Source organism: Cyrtonyx montezumae, unplaced genomic scaffold (assembly GCF_038088225.1).
Source record: "Cyrtonyx montezumae isolate F1298 unplaced genomic scaffold, pur_monq_1.0 scaffold_41, whole genome shotgun sequence".
In the NCBI taxonomy this organism is placed as follows: domain Eukaryota; kingdom Metazoa; phylum Chordata; class Aves; order Galliformes; family Odontophoridae; genus Cyrtonyx; species Cyrtonyx montezumae.
Window position 1 is genome coordinate 1,863,354 of NW_027072047.1, and position 17,914 is coordinate 1,881,267.

General features: G+C 39.1%; 1 protein-coding gene across 2 annotated transcripts in view; it reads right to left on the reverse strand.

Annotated features, from left to right (window-relative positions):
- Positions 1-17,914, reverse strand: part of WDR7 (WD repeat domain 7) — a 111,826-nt gene that overhangs the window by 50,141 nt on the left and 43,771 nt on the right. For both annotated transcript variants that reach the window (XM_065747093.1, XM_065747094.1), the window contains 2 exons: positions 17,038-17,151; positions 657-878 (listed from right to left, as the gene is read on the reverse strand). In XM_065747093.1, the coding sequence (XP_065603165.1) occupies positions 657-878; positions 17,038-17,151 (336 nt within the window). The remainder of the gene's footprint in view (positions 1-656; positions 879-17,037; positions 17,152-17,914) is intronic.

Below are 17,914 nucleotides of genomic sequence, written 5' to 3' on the forward strand. Positions count from 1 at the left end.
ATCATTGTTACTGTTTGTAGCAAGATAATTACAGCAGCAATACAGGACTACGCTCATCTGCATCTGAGCATCTGATTTTTCAAATCAGATACTTTTTTCTTTTCAGTCATTGCCAAGTATGCCTTCCTATAGGCTACTGATCCTATATAGACTATTCCTCGGAAGTATGTGCTGAGAAGTAAGTAAACTGCAAGAATGTTCAACTAGAGACAGAACTCCTCCACTGCAAGAGCTACCAAGTGCGTTCATTAATTCCTCCCTCTTGTTCTTTTTATCCCAAGATATGTTTTCAAGGAAAAATAGAGTATGAATCACATAATTGTAGCCATAGAGTTTAGTGTAAGCAGGAAGAGAACAAGGGGTGCCAACAGCAGTGTTGGACAGTTGTGCCAATGAAAGCTGGACTGCTGCTGCCTGCATCCCTCTCTGCAGCTGTGCTGCCACACTGGACAATTCTCTGCTCTCTGTACCAGCACTAATTTCTTACTCACCTCTTGTTGTGACACTGCTTATTTGCACATTTCACATTTCAACTTTATTTCAAACTCTGAAAGGAAATTATTAATGAATTGGTGCATAATGAAATGTAAGTACACAACGACACTGTAAAACCCCACCCTACCCTACATACCAGAACAAAAGACAAGGATACTCACATGTATGCCTTGCCAGGGAATAATTGGACCCACCACTGGTCAGCCCAAAGCCCTCGGGTATCTGGCTGGAGCTGCGTGGCCGTGTCAGCAGCTTCGGGGGCTCAATCTCAGCCCCAAATTCTGCCCCAATCACACCCAGCAGGACAATGGCTGTAGCCTGCTTTCTGCGCTCCTCATAGGATGTGGAGATCTTCTTCAGCTGTGGGAGACCAGACAGGCAGCCTGGAACAAGAAGGCAGAGGTATAAGAAAAATAATAGCAAGGCTGCTCATAACACTGCAAACATGATGTTTTCCAGAGAAAGTAAGTGAGACTCCATTTGAGTGTGTCTTCAGGACAGTTACTTCCCTTAGCAGAATTTTTGTCTGCTGCAGATTATGCTGTTTTACTTCCCAAAACCTATAATGGAATAGACAACAGAAGTCTAAATAGCTATTTTTACAACTCCTATGTCACCCATCCTTCAAAAACTGTCAAGAAAAGGTGGGAGAGTGGGGGCGGGGCTTGGCAGAAAGCCATATAATTCCAGAGATCTTTATTCATTTGGAGAGAGAAAAACATAACCAACAGAAATGTGTTTATCTGCTTTTGTGAAAGGTGATTTTTGTTCACCTTGGATTTCTATTAAATTATATTAAACCAATAGCAATCCTCTTTTATTTCCTTACAACATGTACTGTGGAATACTGTGTTTCCATTACTAAAAAGCAGCCTTCTGTATTATTGTCCATCATAATATTCTAGTTCTTACTAAACTTTAGCATAAGGATATATGCCATTACACTGAGCTAGCATTCTGGTACACCAAATGCTGCATGCTATACTTTAACCAACATCCTCCAAAATCATGGAAAAACCTCACCGTAGTGTGAATTCTAAATAAAACCCTAAGTTTTACATCATTGTTGAAACTAAAACTCTTGGGCTATATTAGATTTTGCTGACAAAGGGTGGATTGTTTTTTTTTTGTTTGTTTGTTTTTTTCCATTTCCTCCCTAGGAATAAAAAAGCCAAATCTTAGAAGTTTATAAGACTGAAATAAAGTATTCATTCAGCCAGACAGGTACAGCTCGCATTCAGCTAATTCCCTGTGCACTGGAAAAAAGGACTTACAAATCTGATATATAACAACAAAGACATAACATCCCCCCTCTTAGGTTCCTCTACTGAACCTTTTTCTGGGAAGCCAGAAAGCACTGGATGAGACTCATCAGGGTATAGGTTAAAAAGGGGCTAATCAGCATGCCCAATGCAGGTCTACCTGTGCTCCACATGAAATTAGATGCTACCACCAAGAAAGCTGACTACATTTAAGCAAATGCAGCCATCCTGTTTCAGAGACAGCACTGCAGTTGCAACAGTAATGTGCCACCTGAAGGGGAGGAAAAATCCAATGGAAAGCTGAACAATGGTAGGAGAGGGAAAAAAAAATCAATATGGTCTGCCTGGAGAGGGAGAAGGCTGGAAAGGGGCTGCATAGACAAAGCAGGGAGTGTGGCAGCTCCCATCGCCCTGCACTCTGCTCTTCCATGGCCACGCAGCTGGCTGGGCTATCAGACATTAGAGCATCCCTGAAATCCTGGTCCTGATTTCTCAAGACTCAGTTCTCACCATGCAGCAGATAAGAAAACAGCCAGCACCCGGAGCAGAGCACCAGGCCCTGCCCATACCCGGCCACAGCACCCTGGACAGCAGTATCCAGATGCCGGCAGTGGCCCTTTGTCAGTCAACCCAATAGCTAAAACGTTTCTTTGTGGAAACTTACAAGTGAAATTAAAAAACAAAAACAAAAACAAAAAAAACCTAAAGATTTCTGCCTTCACTTTTTTTTAATTACTCACTAAAGCATAAAATGAATTGCAGTGATTTCCTACGAATAAACTGACAGCTGTTTAGGAGAATCTAAAATGAAATAATGTCTCTGAAGTAGTCCTTCCTTCACTTCCATTTGTCTCAAGAAAATTTGGTATTTTCTCACCGTGCCATGGCTCCATTTAATCATGCGACGGGTGACACAGAGATCCATTTTCCTGACAGGACAGTTGATCACCCTATCACGGAGGGGAAATTAATAACCCCAGAGAGCTCTGCATGGAAGCAGGAGCCCTGCTGAAGGAAGGACACTAATGTTGCACATTTTCCTCAGAAAATAGCACACACGTGCTTTGGAAAAAAGTACGTATGTTCCCTGGAAAACAGTGCACGTGTACCATGGAAAACAGCATATCTCCAGCACTGCACAGTGATCGAGGGACACAATGCATCCGAGCATTTCTTTATACCTGGGCTTTCTTTAGACCAAATGACTGCGTTAGATATTCCAAAGCTCATCACCTTCTGCAAACTAAACCTAAACAGTGATTAGAGGAGGCAGCTTTACGGATAACACAAAGCAAAGAGGGTATTTACAAAGCATTCAAAATACAGGTAGAGCATTTCAGAAGTTTAAATTGTCTAAAAGGCTGCAGGTTATTGATTGCTTCATTTAAAAAGCAGTCAGAGAGTGCAGCCACGAGGTCAGGGTGAATTTAACAGTTTGGAGCACTTTACTAAATAACTCTAAAGATCATGTTAATTGGCTTTGCACAGTTCTTGGGTAAAATTAATTTTATCCTGGCTTACAATAAAAGGATTAAAAGACAAATTAAGTTCTTCAGATTTAACTGGAATAGAAATCAATGGATCTGAATTAAGGCTGAAGGAGGTTTTATGAGAGATGGACTGCTACCAGGTACCCTGAATCTGCTCTATGTGTATCTACATGTGTGTATACACACACACGCACACAAAAGAAGTGGAATGAAAAAAGATAAATTCCATCTAAATGAATAACATAATTTAATCAAGACCACAAAAGAGCTTGCATCAGTTTGGCTGGGAACCCTGATGCTGCACACCCTCCTGGCATTCTAAGGATGAAAAATCAAAAACTGAAGCCCTCATGATTTTGTCACAGTCCATATTTCACAGCACAGAGTGAAAATCGTCAGCAGTCACCAGCTATAGATGAAACCTTGCAAAATGACAAATGACAAAACTTCCTGACAAGCCAGCACTGGAATTGCTTATATTTAAAACTGCAACAGTTTCTCTGCATTATGGAGAATAAGCTGAAGAGCTATAATAGGGAACTGCGGTTTTGTTTACACTCATCTTGGCTCACAGTAATCTATGCATCTGCCTGGTATTTCCACATCAGTAGTTCTGAATATTTTTTCACATCAGTTGCACTATTTTCTTACAGTAAACAAATTTACATGGGACTCTACAAGGAAATGGCAAAAAACACCAACTTCAAACTACAAAAACAAAACAAAGCAAACAAAAAATGCAAAACAAAGACCCCACAAAAAACAAACAAACAAACAAAACAGTGTATTAAATGTGACAATGAAAGATACTTTACTTTAGTTGTTCAGGATTCTTAGCCAGTCAAGCCACACTGTGGGCCTGCCTCCATTTGCAGTCTTTGAGATTATATGCTGAAGAATAATTACGGTAATTTCAACACCTCTGGAGGCTCACAAAGCCACAGTGATCAAAATAATCAAGAACTGAAAAATATATGGAAATACTGGTAACATGAAGGGACCACAACAAAAATGAAGAAAAAAAATCTATTTCATTTAAGCCCACAAAAGCCATTGCATCTTCTAGATAACCTGACAGTGTTTAAGGAAGGGTGCTTGCTGCCACTTCTGTCACTCCTACCCATATGGCTCCCTCTTCTGGCCAGCAGAACAGAGCTCTGGGTGTAGTGGACTGGATGCAGAGCACACACGCTCCTACCGTTCACAAGAAAAAGCCAAACATACAAGGTATTTTGCTCTTTGGAGTAATTTATTTCTGTGTTCAGTCTTTTGCTCCCTGACAGTGAAAAAATACTTGTAAATATAGAAAATTCCCAAATTCTTAAAAGTTGTGAGCCTTACCTCTTTTTACCTAAAGCAATTCCATAAACTTCAAAGAACTTGTAAAATGTACATACTTGCAGACAGAAAACTCATTCTGTGAATCTATATTTTAATTTAGCTGACAGCATGGTAGTCAATAAAGCACGATGCAGAAATCTGGCAATACGTGGCAAGTAAAAGAAGCTGACTGGGATTGCTAACTCTGATAGCCTTAGTAAGTAAAAACTGGGTTCTAACCATGTTTACAGTCTTCATTTTGCTGCCTTCACCTCAGTTGGGCTGTTTCAGGAAGTACATATAAGATGGAGAATCAGACTCCAATAGCAGCTTGTTCATTACACACAACATATTCTGCAATTATTTTATAACTATTCCTATCACTTAGACCATAATATAAAAGATTAGTAATAGAATGCATACACAGCATTACTTTTACATAGCTGAAACATAGCATGAATGAATTTTCCCAAGCACAGAAGTACAGGCATTTTAGAGCCATAACAATCTGTATTTTTTTTTAATGAATCACTTGCTGTATTTTATTAGATATTGGCTATCAAACTGTTAGACAGGGAAGGAAGCCATCTAAGAAGAAATCAATACATCTTACAAGATGTTCCTGCATCTTTGCTATTCTCACACTTTCTAAGGAGCTATGTAGGCTTAGACCTATAAAAGACCTATGTAGGCTTTTTTTTTTTTTATAACTTGATTTTTTGTGCCTGTGTTTAATTCCCCTCCCCAAAAGGTCTCCTTCCTATTGGCTGACTGTGTCCATTTATTTGATAATGCTTGTCTTGTCATTTTCTCTTCATATCTGTAGGAAAGCATGCAAAATAATGTAACATTGTTACAACTGTAGAAACTGGAAGTGTTTAAACTTCATTTTCCTAATATTTTATACAGCATCTTGCAATACAGAAGTTTCATAATTAAATATCAATAAGTCACATAGCTTTGTATTATTAAAGCCAGGACATTTTTCTGGTTTGCTTTTTGATAACATATTCCCTTTGTGGTGCCAGTAACCTGATTTTATGCAGCCAGCCAGCTGCAGCACTTTAGAAAGAGAATTATAAAACCTCTCATGGGGAATAATAACATTTATTAGATAAGTATAGATGACAACGGTTAGTATTATTTAGAAAAGACTGTTGCAGCCACCAATATTTTCAAATTTTGAATTAAAAAAATAATCAAGTAGTATAATTTTTCAGCTAAGAGCCAGTGTTAGATCCAAGGGCTCTGACTCCACCAGCCACCTCTGGTCAGGAACCCAGAGGTCAGAACCTACATGCAAATCCCTGTGCTTTATCCACACTGAATGACACAAAACAGACATTACTGAAAAATTGCAGTGGATAATTAAAAATGATAGCATTCAGGGTACAAAAGGCTGACAGTAATCTGTTAGCCTATAGCAGCTACTGGCAACCCAAAGGGTTAAGGCCCTGATTTTCTTCTGCATAGGTGGTGCTATTTTAAGCCAATAGTGTGTTTAAATCCACACCAATGAAATCAATACAGCACTGCTCTAGTCAAGGTGAGACCAAATAAACCTGTCGGAAGCTTTGAGAAATAGGCTTTGCAGTACTCTTTGAGTGCTAAGTGCCTTTCAGCCCAGAGATCTTTTGTCATTAAATAATCATTAGCCATCACTCATTCTTCCTAAAAAGCTCAACGCCTGAATCTGCTCAGTATCCACCCAGCGTCCATGCGGCGTGCCATGCTTATTAGAGCTTAGGGACGAGCACACCACACCATGCAACACCCTTTCTTGCACCCTCACACCTGGAGCAGCAGCCTCACTGCAACCCCAGCTCCTGCCCAACTTCAGCACAATCCACACCCGAGGCACACCCTATAACTTGTTCACACAAGTCTTTATTTTCTTTAGACCACAAGGAAAGCATGGTTATTCTGGCATCTGCCAAACACTGAGCAGCACTGCCTAAATCACAGCCTACTTCAGGTTAAAGCTAGTGATAGATGGTATTCATCCATTACTTCCATGCATCTATAGATCTCTATTTGGCATTACTGCAACTTTTTCTCTCCAGGAAACATTGAGTTGTGTGCCAATTATTACTTTTTAAGAAGTCTATGTGGAACCAGTAAACAAATGGATTCCATCTATCTGCAAATACTGATATTGTTGTCAGTCATTTTCTGACACAAAAAATACCTAATAAACTTATTAAATAACTGACAGCATGTAAGACAACAGTAAATTTATTTTTTGGAACACAGGGTTAACCTATTATCCCTCCACATTAACCCTTATCTCACCAGTGCTCTGTGAGCTGTGTGCTGAAATGTCCCATTTCCTTCCAGACAGCAAGGAAATCAATTAGCTGCACTCTTCAGCACATGTTTTCACCAACAAGCTCAACTAGGCAATCAGCATCTTACACTAATTTAATTCCACTGAAAGACATACAGACTGAAGTTTTAATAACCTGGGAATAAATTTTACCATAGCAACATTTGGTTGTTTCATATCACATTTGGAAACCACAAACACACATTATGAAGTATTAATCGTCCCCTAACCTCATTGCTTTAATTTTTAAATGCAGCTTTGTGCTGCAATTTCCAGAAATCTGTATCCCTCTGCACTGCTACCTACATAAATGAGTCATAAACAAAAGCACTTTAAACATCCATGATACCTTTCCAGAATTTTGATCATGAGCACTACAACTAGAAACAAGGAAAGTTTTGATGCATAAATGCTGAGCTTTAAATAAAAACAAATCACGCTGAGTAAGAGGTATTCTATATTCCCCCATCTGAACAGCAGAGGATCCATTTTGTCTCTATTTTCCACTGCCCTTAGCAGCGTGAGAGGCTCCTCACCCATTTTGTGCTCCTAGAGCTGCAGAATACAGGGAAATATTCAGTAATAAAATGAATGACACAGATAAGGAACTGCAATAGATTAGAACGACAACGCCAACAAGAAGCATGTACTATATGCAGAAAAGCATGTTTCCTAAATGTGCCTGTCAGCCTTAGGAAAATTACAGTGATGTTCATCTCCCAGCTTTATAAACGCATGACATTCCAGGTACTTACATACCTCTCCTCTGGATTACAAACAGCATAATTCCATCAGGCAAACCAAATGTTGCAAAATAGATAAAAGACTGTATTAGGAATGTTTGTAGTAGAAGTAACTAGCTTGTACATAACTGAAGTGAGACACTGTAAACAGAAGATTTTTTTTTCCCCCCAAAGAAAATTTCAGTAAGTTGTTGATTAAGAATCAATTAAAGAAATTTATTCTCAAGTTCCAGATCATTCTGGACATAGGTAGAACATCAATAAAACCACGACAAATCTGGACTTTACATTCTGAAGCATGATTACAATTTTATTGAAAGGAGCATAAAACTATTTTACGTTATATTCACTTTGAAGCCGAACGGCAACTTTCTTTCTGACGCTTTATAAAAAGAGGAAATCAATAGGGAGGCAGAAAAAAATTAGATGGCTACGATTTGCCAAAAGATCAATAAGAAATGTAGCAATATCAAAATCTCTGTTCTTAATCTTTTACACACTAAAATCTGACTTTCAGATGAACAGAACTGCATGAATTTACAGGACAAAACAGGTGAGATGCTTCTACATGCTTCTGATGCACTTATTATACTTATACCTACAATTTAAGTTACCTTGCTTTTATGATCTTCCACTGAGCTAAATTCCCACCACTTAAAGATATTATTTATTTTGCAATGATTTAATACATCGTTAAGATGTATTACACACACCCTTACCGCCCACTCTGTAACACACGAAGCCCACCTCCCCATTTGTCTCTGATAGGTCCCTGCTGGGTGCTTTGCTTCAGTCCCACTAGGAGGGTTGGGGGAACCTGCACGTACGAAGCTGTGGCTGATGAACAGCACCAGGCTGAGCATCACCACTTCAAAACAAAACATTTCCTTCTTCCTCTATGAAAAAGTTGAGGGAAATGGAAAGCTTTCAGCAGCATAAGAAAAAGGGCTTAGACTGAGATTTCACCGTGAATTTTGCCAGCAACATAACACACAGGCTAGTGATGTGCTTTTCAGCACTGACTGTGACTGTCATGTACACCCCCTGAACACCAACACTACCACACCCAGGCACCTCTGATCTTGCCCTTCTCCGGCACCCAGCTCGCTGTGGGGCAGGACACAGCTTGGTCAGGGCAGCACCGGGCCCACAGCGCTGAGGGACCCGGCGCGGCCACGCGGCTCCATCAAGAGCTCTGGTGCTGAATGCAGAACACACTCTATTTGGCTTTCAGTCAATTAAGCTTTAAGCTGTCAGCAAACAAGACTTTTAAGTTAATTTTGAATCACCACAAATCAAGTTGAAGGTTGTGAAAGGGCACTCTCACATGCCGGCATGAAAAAAGGCAGTTTAATTGCCTCTGAATAGCTATTATATGCTGCAATTGGCCTATTGAATCTTAGATGATCTATTTATTTATCAAAGTGCAGAGACTGGTAAAAGAATGCAACGTACGAACTTTACTTTCTTCCTCTCTTGCTTAAGTAGATCAAGTCTTCACATATAAAAGCTACAGTAATTTCTGTAACAAAGTTCAGTACAAGTTACACTACATTTATATTTTATTTTTAAATAATTATCATTGCCAAAATTATAGCTATCTGAAATGTGAAAACAAATAATATCCAATATAAGAAGTTACTGCTAGTTAAATCTTTTTAAAAACATCTGTTTTAAATCTTCCAACAGATTTTTCAATATACTACACAGATAAGTGCTGTTTTAGATTACTAATATGAAAAATTATCTGTGCAGAAGGTTATAGAGGGTATAAAAAAGTGGTAAACAAAGGTATGTAACCAGCTGCTACTGAAATGTTAAAAGAAAACATTTCATGAAGATAGAGATCTGAGATGTGTTTAGAGTTTAATGTTTAGAGTAGAATAAGATTAAACAGTAACATCAACTTTTCATCAATCCACTTGCAAAAACTGCAACACAAATTAAGGAAATTTTGTTTTAGAAGATGTATCAACATGACTGATTTTAAGAACATCCTCTGACTTTGCTTTAGCTAATTAGATGCTTCAAGTATAGTTAACCTTAGAGAGGGTCAAACTGCATTCTTAACACAATGCACAGAACTATTAAACATGTGGACAATGGGCCAACCAGCTTCAATTCTCATCCTGTTAGATGATGTAAGACTCCCTCCATTCAAACCCTACTCATGGAGCAAGGCAGCCTGGGGAATGCTGCATTCAGGCACCAGGGAGTGACTCCAGACTACCTTACTAGGATTAATGAAAGAGGTAGGGAAGGACACTTCCACCGCGCCAAAGTCAGGAGCCTAAAGGCGTACACTAGCACCTACTGCTGGTTGTTCCAAACATCAGCCTGGTATCTCTCAGAGCTCTTGCTTCTGACAGCTCCTATCACTCTGGCAAGATTCATAGTTTGAAACCAATAAAGCTTACATCTCTTTTCCACTGGATACCAACCTCAGCCAAAACTCTCCACATTTGATGTTCTTATCATCAGGTCTTGCAAAAAGGCATGGAGAGGGGTGGGTCACATGTCAAAACTGAACGGTTATGAATAACCAAAAAAAAGGTTTTCAAAAACATCTGTGAGCAGTGGAGAAAAAGATCCACCAATGATGGAAAAAACAACCAAAACCATTACTGGAAGAGACCACATGCAGAGAAATGATGTGATTAAGATGACACTTCTCATTTCATATCATAGCCAAGATGTCTCCCACTGTATTTCCTCCATAGCAACAGAAAGACTGGAGCCACTGCAGGAAAGCAACACACCAGTTAGCCGAAGCTGTCCTGCACTGAGTGCTTCTGCTGGGATGTGACCAGAAGAAGAAGGTGTGAAATGCAACAACCACTCATTACATCCAGATGAGGCTTGCCTTGGGGAATGCAAAGGATAGGGGCTTCTACAGTGTACGTTTATGGTCTCACCCCGGCATACCACACAGAATACTACAGCTTTGCTATCACAATTAGCTGGTCAGCAATTTCTGCCCAGCAGGTTCCTCCAATACTGGATGCCTGCAGCTAATTCTGTGATTTCAACACAGATTTTTTTTATCTTTGTTTCAAAGCCCAACATAAGAGATACTTAAGGCTGAGACAAAACCTGTTATTTCTGAGGAGGGAAATAGGTCAGTGGAGGTGATACAGCATGAAACTCACAACTGTAGTATAGAGAAAGTATGTTTTAAATTGATGAAGTACGGAGTTCAGAAACAACTACCCCAAGAACAGCAGCATGTGTGTTGCTGGGGTTACAGAAAATATTCAGGCAATATAAGAAAGGATTAGGTACCAAGTTATCATGAGAAATTTGGCAAGGCCACTTCCCAAATGCACTGTCCAGCAGCAACCAACCCAATGGAGGCATAAACAGACTGCTGATAAGCTCAGTTGCCTCAACAATAAAAACAAACAAACAAAAAACCTGGTATGGATTTAACCATATTCCCACCATACACTTCAAACACCATTACAATAGTATTAGAGCAACAACAACAAAAAACAGCATCAGAATTTTGGTTGCAATGCTAACTAACATGTCAACAGAACAAAAACAAGACAATCAGGACTCAAGACTACTAGAAAAACTGCATTTTTATACATTGCTTTTACAACCAGTGCTACAACTGAGGACATTACTTTGGAAAAAAAAATACTGTAATCATCTTTCATAAATCTTCAATTGAATTAAAGAAAACATCAAGTAGAAGCATTTCTGCCTATGTCAGTGAGAGAAGATGAGCTGCCAAAAGAACACAATTCAGGTGCAGATGTTAGACTAAGACAATGAGAATTAGTTTTCTCCGTTAATGAAATTTTTCAAAGGAACTACAGCACAAAGGAGGAATGAGCAGAGCCAGAAGAAGACATATGCCCTCAGCACAGACAAAAGGACTTCAGATGAGTCCAGATCCATGCTCATGTAGTACGGATGTGTAACACACACAGCCAGGCTGACTTTTCACTTCCACCTACAAAATAAGAGCATGTGACGACTGATACAGTGAGTTACACTCAGTGAAGCACAGAACATAAAGATTTTGCCTGGACTTTCAAAACCACCTTACTAAGATGACACATTCCAGCTGCTGAGCAAACAGCTGTTAAGCAAAGCAAGGCTGTCATGCATGCTCAATGCCCGGAGTTTTCTTTTTTCCATCTCCATAGCTCAGAAAATGAATTGAAACAGATACTGTTTCCCACAGAGGACAAAGATATTTCACAGCACTGCAATCAAAGTACATACGGCCTTTCATTCAATTTATCTCCTTCAGAAAGTTTTATACTAGTTTGCTAGCTTTTTGCCAAGGCAAATTTTTATATTCACTGTCATTTTAGAAACATCAGTTATTTCTACACCCACAGAACTAAAGACAAAGTGACAGAACAATATGCATCACAGCCACTGCTCGAACCCGACTCTGTAACTGCTCCTCTGTGTGCTTCTGCTGTTAATTAGAAACACATCTGACACCTCAAACAGATGAGTTCTCCACAGCACTTCCTTAATGAAGGCATACAGCACTGCCCAGCACTGACAGATGCCATTCAGACAGATGTCCAGCCCATCACCCTCTCACAGAGAACAGATCTCTTAATGGTGCTCACTGGGTGACATCTGCTTGAATGGCAGATGCCCGCATCTCCTCAACTGCACACAGCTTTGGTGAAAAATCCTTGTTCTACATGCATTACATTTCTTAAAGATCAACAAAATTTGTATTTTTAAAAAGTATTTCACCCACAACTTCATACTTTCTTGTAGACAGATAAAGAAAAATTGCAGGAAATTATATTCTTTGTTAATTTTGTATACATGCATCTGATTAGACACATTTCTCAAGGTGCTTCAAGATTCCTGTCAGTACACATGGAAACTCCATTAAGAATTAACATTTCTATGTTAAATAACTGGTGTCTGTAGCATCCACATTCCACTTTTAACTGTAACAGAAAAGATAAAGGAAGAGGGACATGTGCATTTTCACTTTCCACATTAGCATCTGAAAGGGATGACGTTTGGTTTAGATGATAAACCCCCATTTTTCTGTTTTTTTACACAGAGGTCAGTGCATGATACGGTAGACAGTTTTCCAATGGGTTATTAAACACAAATTAAGTGTTTCTTTGATCTCTCTATAGTGGGCTTTAGAGATACACAGATGTATGTGACAGGTGAAGGTGCTCAAGTTTGGTTTGTGCTTCCTGAAAGAAACCCAGCAGGAATTTTGTCTGGAGACTGACTCTTCTGACATCCACATTGTGCTGAACAGTGGGCCACTGGCTTGGCTGCTGGGGATGGCAGATGGTTTCATTTGTTGTGCACCTCCACCTCACAGCAAACCTCACAAAGAAGGCTGCCCTAGAAGGGGAGGGCAGCACTGGGCAACGGCACCTGTCACTTCTGCTTCCAAGTCTAGCTCCAACTGTACAAGAGAATGCAGAGAAACCACTAAAGCAGTCTAGAGACTCAATACATTAACAGAAGTAAGAAGGAAACAAAAAAAAAGTAGAAGAAAAGCACAGTATATGGCTTAGCAAATGACAGCACACAACTTTTAGTGAGCAACTGAAATATTTTCCTTCTGTTACAATGGAAGCATTTGAACAAGAAACTGTAACAGCGAAAAAAGAATGTATCAATTAGGAACTACATTAAAACTACTTAAAATAGTTTATACCATCATCAGAACATCTAGACATTGAGTATGTAGTAATTATTACTCAAAATATGGGAAAATACTGGAAAAATCAACGTTTCTGCAAATGGTGAGCTAAGACACAAGATGAATACAAAAACTACAACTGCAAATTACTGAATCATAAGATAACACAAACAAATACTGCTGGTGACTTCAGTCATTCTTAGTTTTAGAATATGATATAAACTAGCAATATTTCTTGCTTCCAATGTCACCAGTTATTGATTTATTATTGCAATATATATATATATACACACACTTGTAATTATGAAAAAAAACGTCTAATAAACAGGAAATTATTCAAAAGATTCAACTTTCAAGTTAACGGACATTATTAGTAACATTCCTAGCTTTCGCTTTCTATATAACCTTTAGCAGTTGTAACTGCTGCTGTAGTTCTGCTGGTATGTCAGAAATTACAACCTGTGCAAGACACACACAGCATTCTTGACTGAGGCTCCTTTTGGCCACAGGGCTAAACAAGCAGCACACTCAAAGCTCCTCTTTACTGCCTTAGTTACTTGTCCACTGTCACATCATAACAGCATGCAGGAGGAAATGGTGCATCATACACAGCCCTTTTGCAGAAAGGAACCCATAAAACCAGTGCTCTGACCTTGGAAGCACAACTGGCAGACTCCTTGCAGAGCCCAAAGCTAAGGATGCATAGGTCTAACCCAGCAGCTTATTTCAGGCTTGAGAACACCAAGACAAGCTTCACAGGACAGCAGTAGACATATTTTCAGAAATGTAAGTTTTATTTTCCTAAAACTTCCTTAGACAAATTATAGCCCCTATTTCTGTACTTAAAGCAGTCTCCATTTTCTACCTTCCAGCTTTTTGGAATGTCAAATCCTTTGGAATAAACTGTTATTTTTTTGAAAGCCTTTTAACTACAAAACCAAGGCTGTACTCTATAATCTTTGCAGTTGCGGTGATGGTACATGATACCTAGACTTCATAAAAGAGGGGAAAAATGTTTAACAAATTAATATTTAATTAGTACCAGGAAAGGCTTTGTGCTTTGCAAGCATCATTGTCAATGCTGAAGTGAGCAAAGTCACCGCTACAAAAGAAAATGCTGTGGAAAAACTCCACATTTTGCAATGCCAAAGTCCCCACTCATTCCAGAATGGCAGCCTGGCTGGGTTGGATAGGGTCCTCAAGTCCCTCCCTACCCCAACAGGGCCACCAACACTGTGCCCAGCTCCACATCCAGAGGCCCAGGGAAGAACTGCTGATGAGGTATAAGAGCAATCCATACAGCATTCAGAATACGTGTCTTACTGTTCCCCTATACATTATTTATCCCCAGTACTAAGGCAACACTGCATAGCTCAGAGGCACACACTGCTGCAACCTAAAAGTTACTTCCTTAAAGGCCTTCATTTGAACACGGGAAACTCAGTGAATTCCTAAAGAGTCTATTTGTGCCGCTACACCATTTTCCATGCTAGTAAATAAATCTGTCAGCAGAGGTACCGAGGCACTACAATACTGCCTTTTTCAAAGCACTAGTGACATCTGACCCTTTATCTCTGTTATGTGCTCAGCCGTGCATTTGTTTTATTATCCCTTGTGACACTGCTGCAGATGTTCTAAGCGCACCTTAAATGCAGACAGTTACATTTTCAAATATGTAAACAGCACTATTTGCTCTTCCTTTATTTACTGGAAAAACAGATTTACACTTTAAAATAAAAGCTTGATATCTTAGAGCCCAAAATTAAGTTAGGAACTAGACAACAAATTACAAAGAAATAAAAAGATATTTAATACAAAATACATTATGAAGTTCAGACAATGAAATCAGAAGATTCTGTGCACAAGTTGCAAAAAACAAACAACAGCAAAAAAGCTACTGTTCAAATGTGAATTATTTAAGCAAGATATTTGCTCTAGGCTCTGTTACCCAGAAGAGCCTTGTAGGCATTAAAGGTAACTGTAGCTACTACTACTGCTTTGGAATCCTGTTCCTGCACATCTTTTCAGTGCGTCTGAAGATAGACCCAGTTTCTCATATAACTCCTGCTTGTGTGCTGTTAAACGCCTGACAGGCACTGCGGTGCTGTTTCCCAGAAATAGGCTTCAGTGCTTTTCAGCAAGCTAAGCTAAACTGTTTTAATCTCTAAAACGACCAATGTGGAAGTGATCCTTTTAAAAAATTATTTGGAGGAATGAAAGTATTTGGTGAATACCAATTTGAATTGGAAAAAAATCCTGTTGACCACTGCACACTGGTATTACTATGTGCAGTCAGTCAATCAATATTAGCTCTGAAAGGATCACTACAGAAAGAAGCTGCATCATGTTTGAAGATGACAAGGTAGGTTTCAAAATGTCTGAATTAAATTTCTTTGGTATTCTACAAACACTAAAGTGATTGTATTCAACAGCAGACTGAAGTTTCATTTACTCAGAATACACCTTTTAAAGCTCAGTTTCTTTGATCAAGACTAGCAGGGAGCAGGAAAATTCACATCATTTGGAACTGACTCCAATGAAGTGGCCCATTTCCTATCTTTCCCCGAAAAATACATAGTGCAAAGGGGAATGATGTGACTCAGGCCTGTTCATAATACTGCTATTATTGAGGCTTCCAGTAGAGGAACCATCAGGCCTCCAACAGATGTGGGGCCAAGTAGATGGTAGTTCTCAAAGAAACACAATGAAATGGACATGTTGTGAAAACCATTATTTCAGAACACTCTAAGCCATTTCATTAACTGATTTCCATTTCTTATTTTTTTCAGCCTATATCCATTGTTGCTTTTTTTTTTTGACAATTCTCACATATTCCTCCAGTCCCTGCAGGCATCTCCAGAACTCTTCCTCCCCCCATAGCACTTTCAAGCCTTTTCCGAACAGCCTGTGTTAACACTGTGCTCCAAGCAGTCTACTCCTCAAACAGCAGGAATCTCGTCTCAGTCACCTTCAACCAGAGACTTGACCCAAAGCTCAATCTGGCATACTAACAGTCTTCTGGTCAATAGGAATAAACAGTTTTCTTTCCGACTTTCACAAAAATCTATAAAAAGCTCAGACAACATAGACTAAGCTGACAAAACAGCATAGCTCTTGTGCTCTATAATCTGTGGTTTGCTGTGCTAAAATACGTACTACAGTCATTCAAATTCTGAAGATACTGATACTGAGCATGCATTCTCCCTAAGATGCTGTACAAACAAGCATGAACAAAGGAATCAAAAGATAACAGTTGTTATTAAATGCTTGCTTCTGTATGGTCTGTCATTTCAGAAGATGCCTTGAGGGGCAGGAATTCTCAACCATCCACCAGTCTACAGTAACATACAGATTCAGTAAAAACCTGTATTAGTCTTTCAGAACCAAAACATACTCAAACTCTGTGTATGACAAACTAACAAAGTTTACTCACTGAAAAGAACACAATTCAGTGATGCAGATTATGACAGCAGCACCCCTGCATCAGGCTTTGTACCACAGTAAATAATTTAAGTAACTGTAAAGAATCAAACTATTCCTCAAGAACTAAATATGTCACCTGCAGGCAGACTAGAAAGCTCAAAACTGAAAAATCTTTTTCTTTCAGAAGCAACACAGTAATACAACAGAGTTAAGCATACATTTCATTTTCACCTATGTATGGAAAGTTAGAAAAAAAGTGTTCCATCTTTTTTGCATTGTATCTAGTAAGTAAAAAAACAGCATACAATTTGTTAGTGCTCACCTGCTGTGATGTCATCTTCTACCAGATCATGCTCTTCCTCCTGAACTTTTGCCTCTGTTCCCAATGAATCTGGGCTTGCAGTAGCAGTTTGAATGGCTTCTGTGGTTACTCCAGCTGAAAAAATAACAGCCAAACACCCACAGAGGTCAGTGGTTTTCTTAGATAGAAATCTAAGAAATCTAATCATCCCTACATTAGGAAAAAATAAAATTATCTTCTGTTGCAATGTAGCACTATGAAATGCAGATACAGCAAAGAGAAACTTCCCTTAATACAAACCTTTCCTTAATAAACGTTCTCCAGAACACAGATATCATATATACTTTTTATATTCTAGTATGATTAAAATAATCAGAGACGTAGAGGCACAACTTCCTATTTAGTCATAAAACAGTTCTAGCAGAACTTCTCTCACTTCTCCTCTTAATCCTGCATCTCTCTCACCAAAATAGGGTTCCTTCCATGCCATTTTCAGAATACATCCCTCCATCTGAGCCATTCTACATCATCTGGTTGTGATCTATCAGTTAATTGCTCTTTCAAATTGTATTACGGATGCTAAATCATGCCATGTAACACCACAGGAGGTTATCATTCACTGGTGTATGCTGTGTCCAGCTTTAACCTTTATGAGACCCTGCCCAATCCTCACCGCAATTCCATCAAGGCGTTATCAAAAGAAGTGTTTTGCTATGAGTGAAAAAGTACAGACTCACAAATAGTGTTCCCAAAGAGCTTCAGGAAAGCTGAAGGAGCGGACTGAAGAGAGCTCAGATAGGATTTCTTTCCTCCTGATATATCCTTTATGTCAGCTATCAAAAATCTTATTATATGAAGAGATTGCTGCTTTCCTGATTGTGGCATTAGGTTTGCCGTC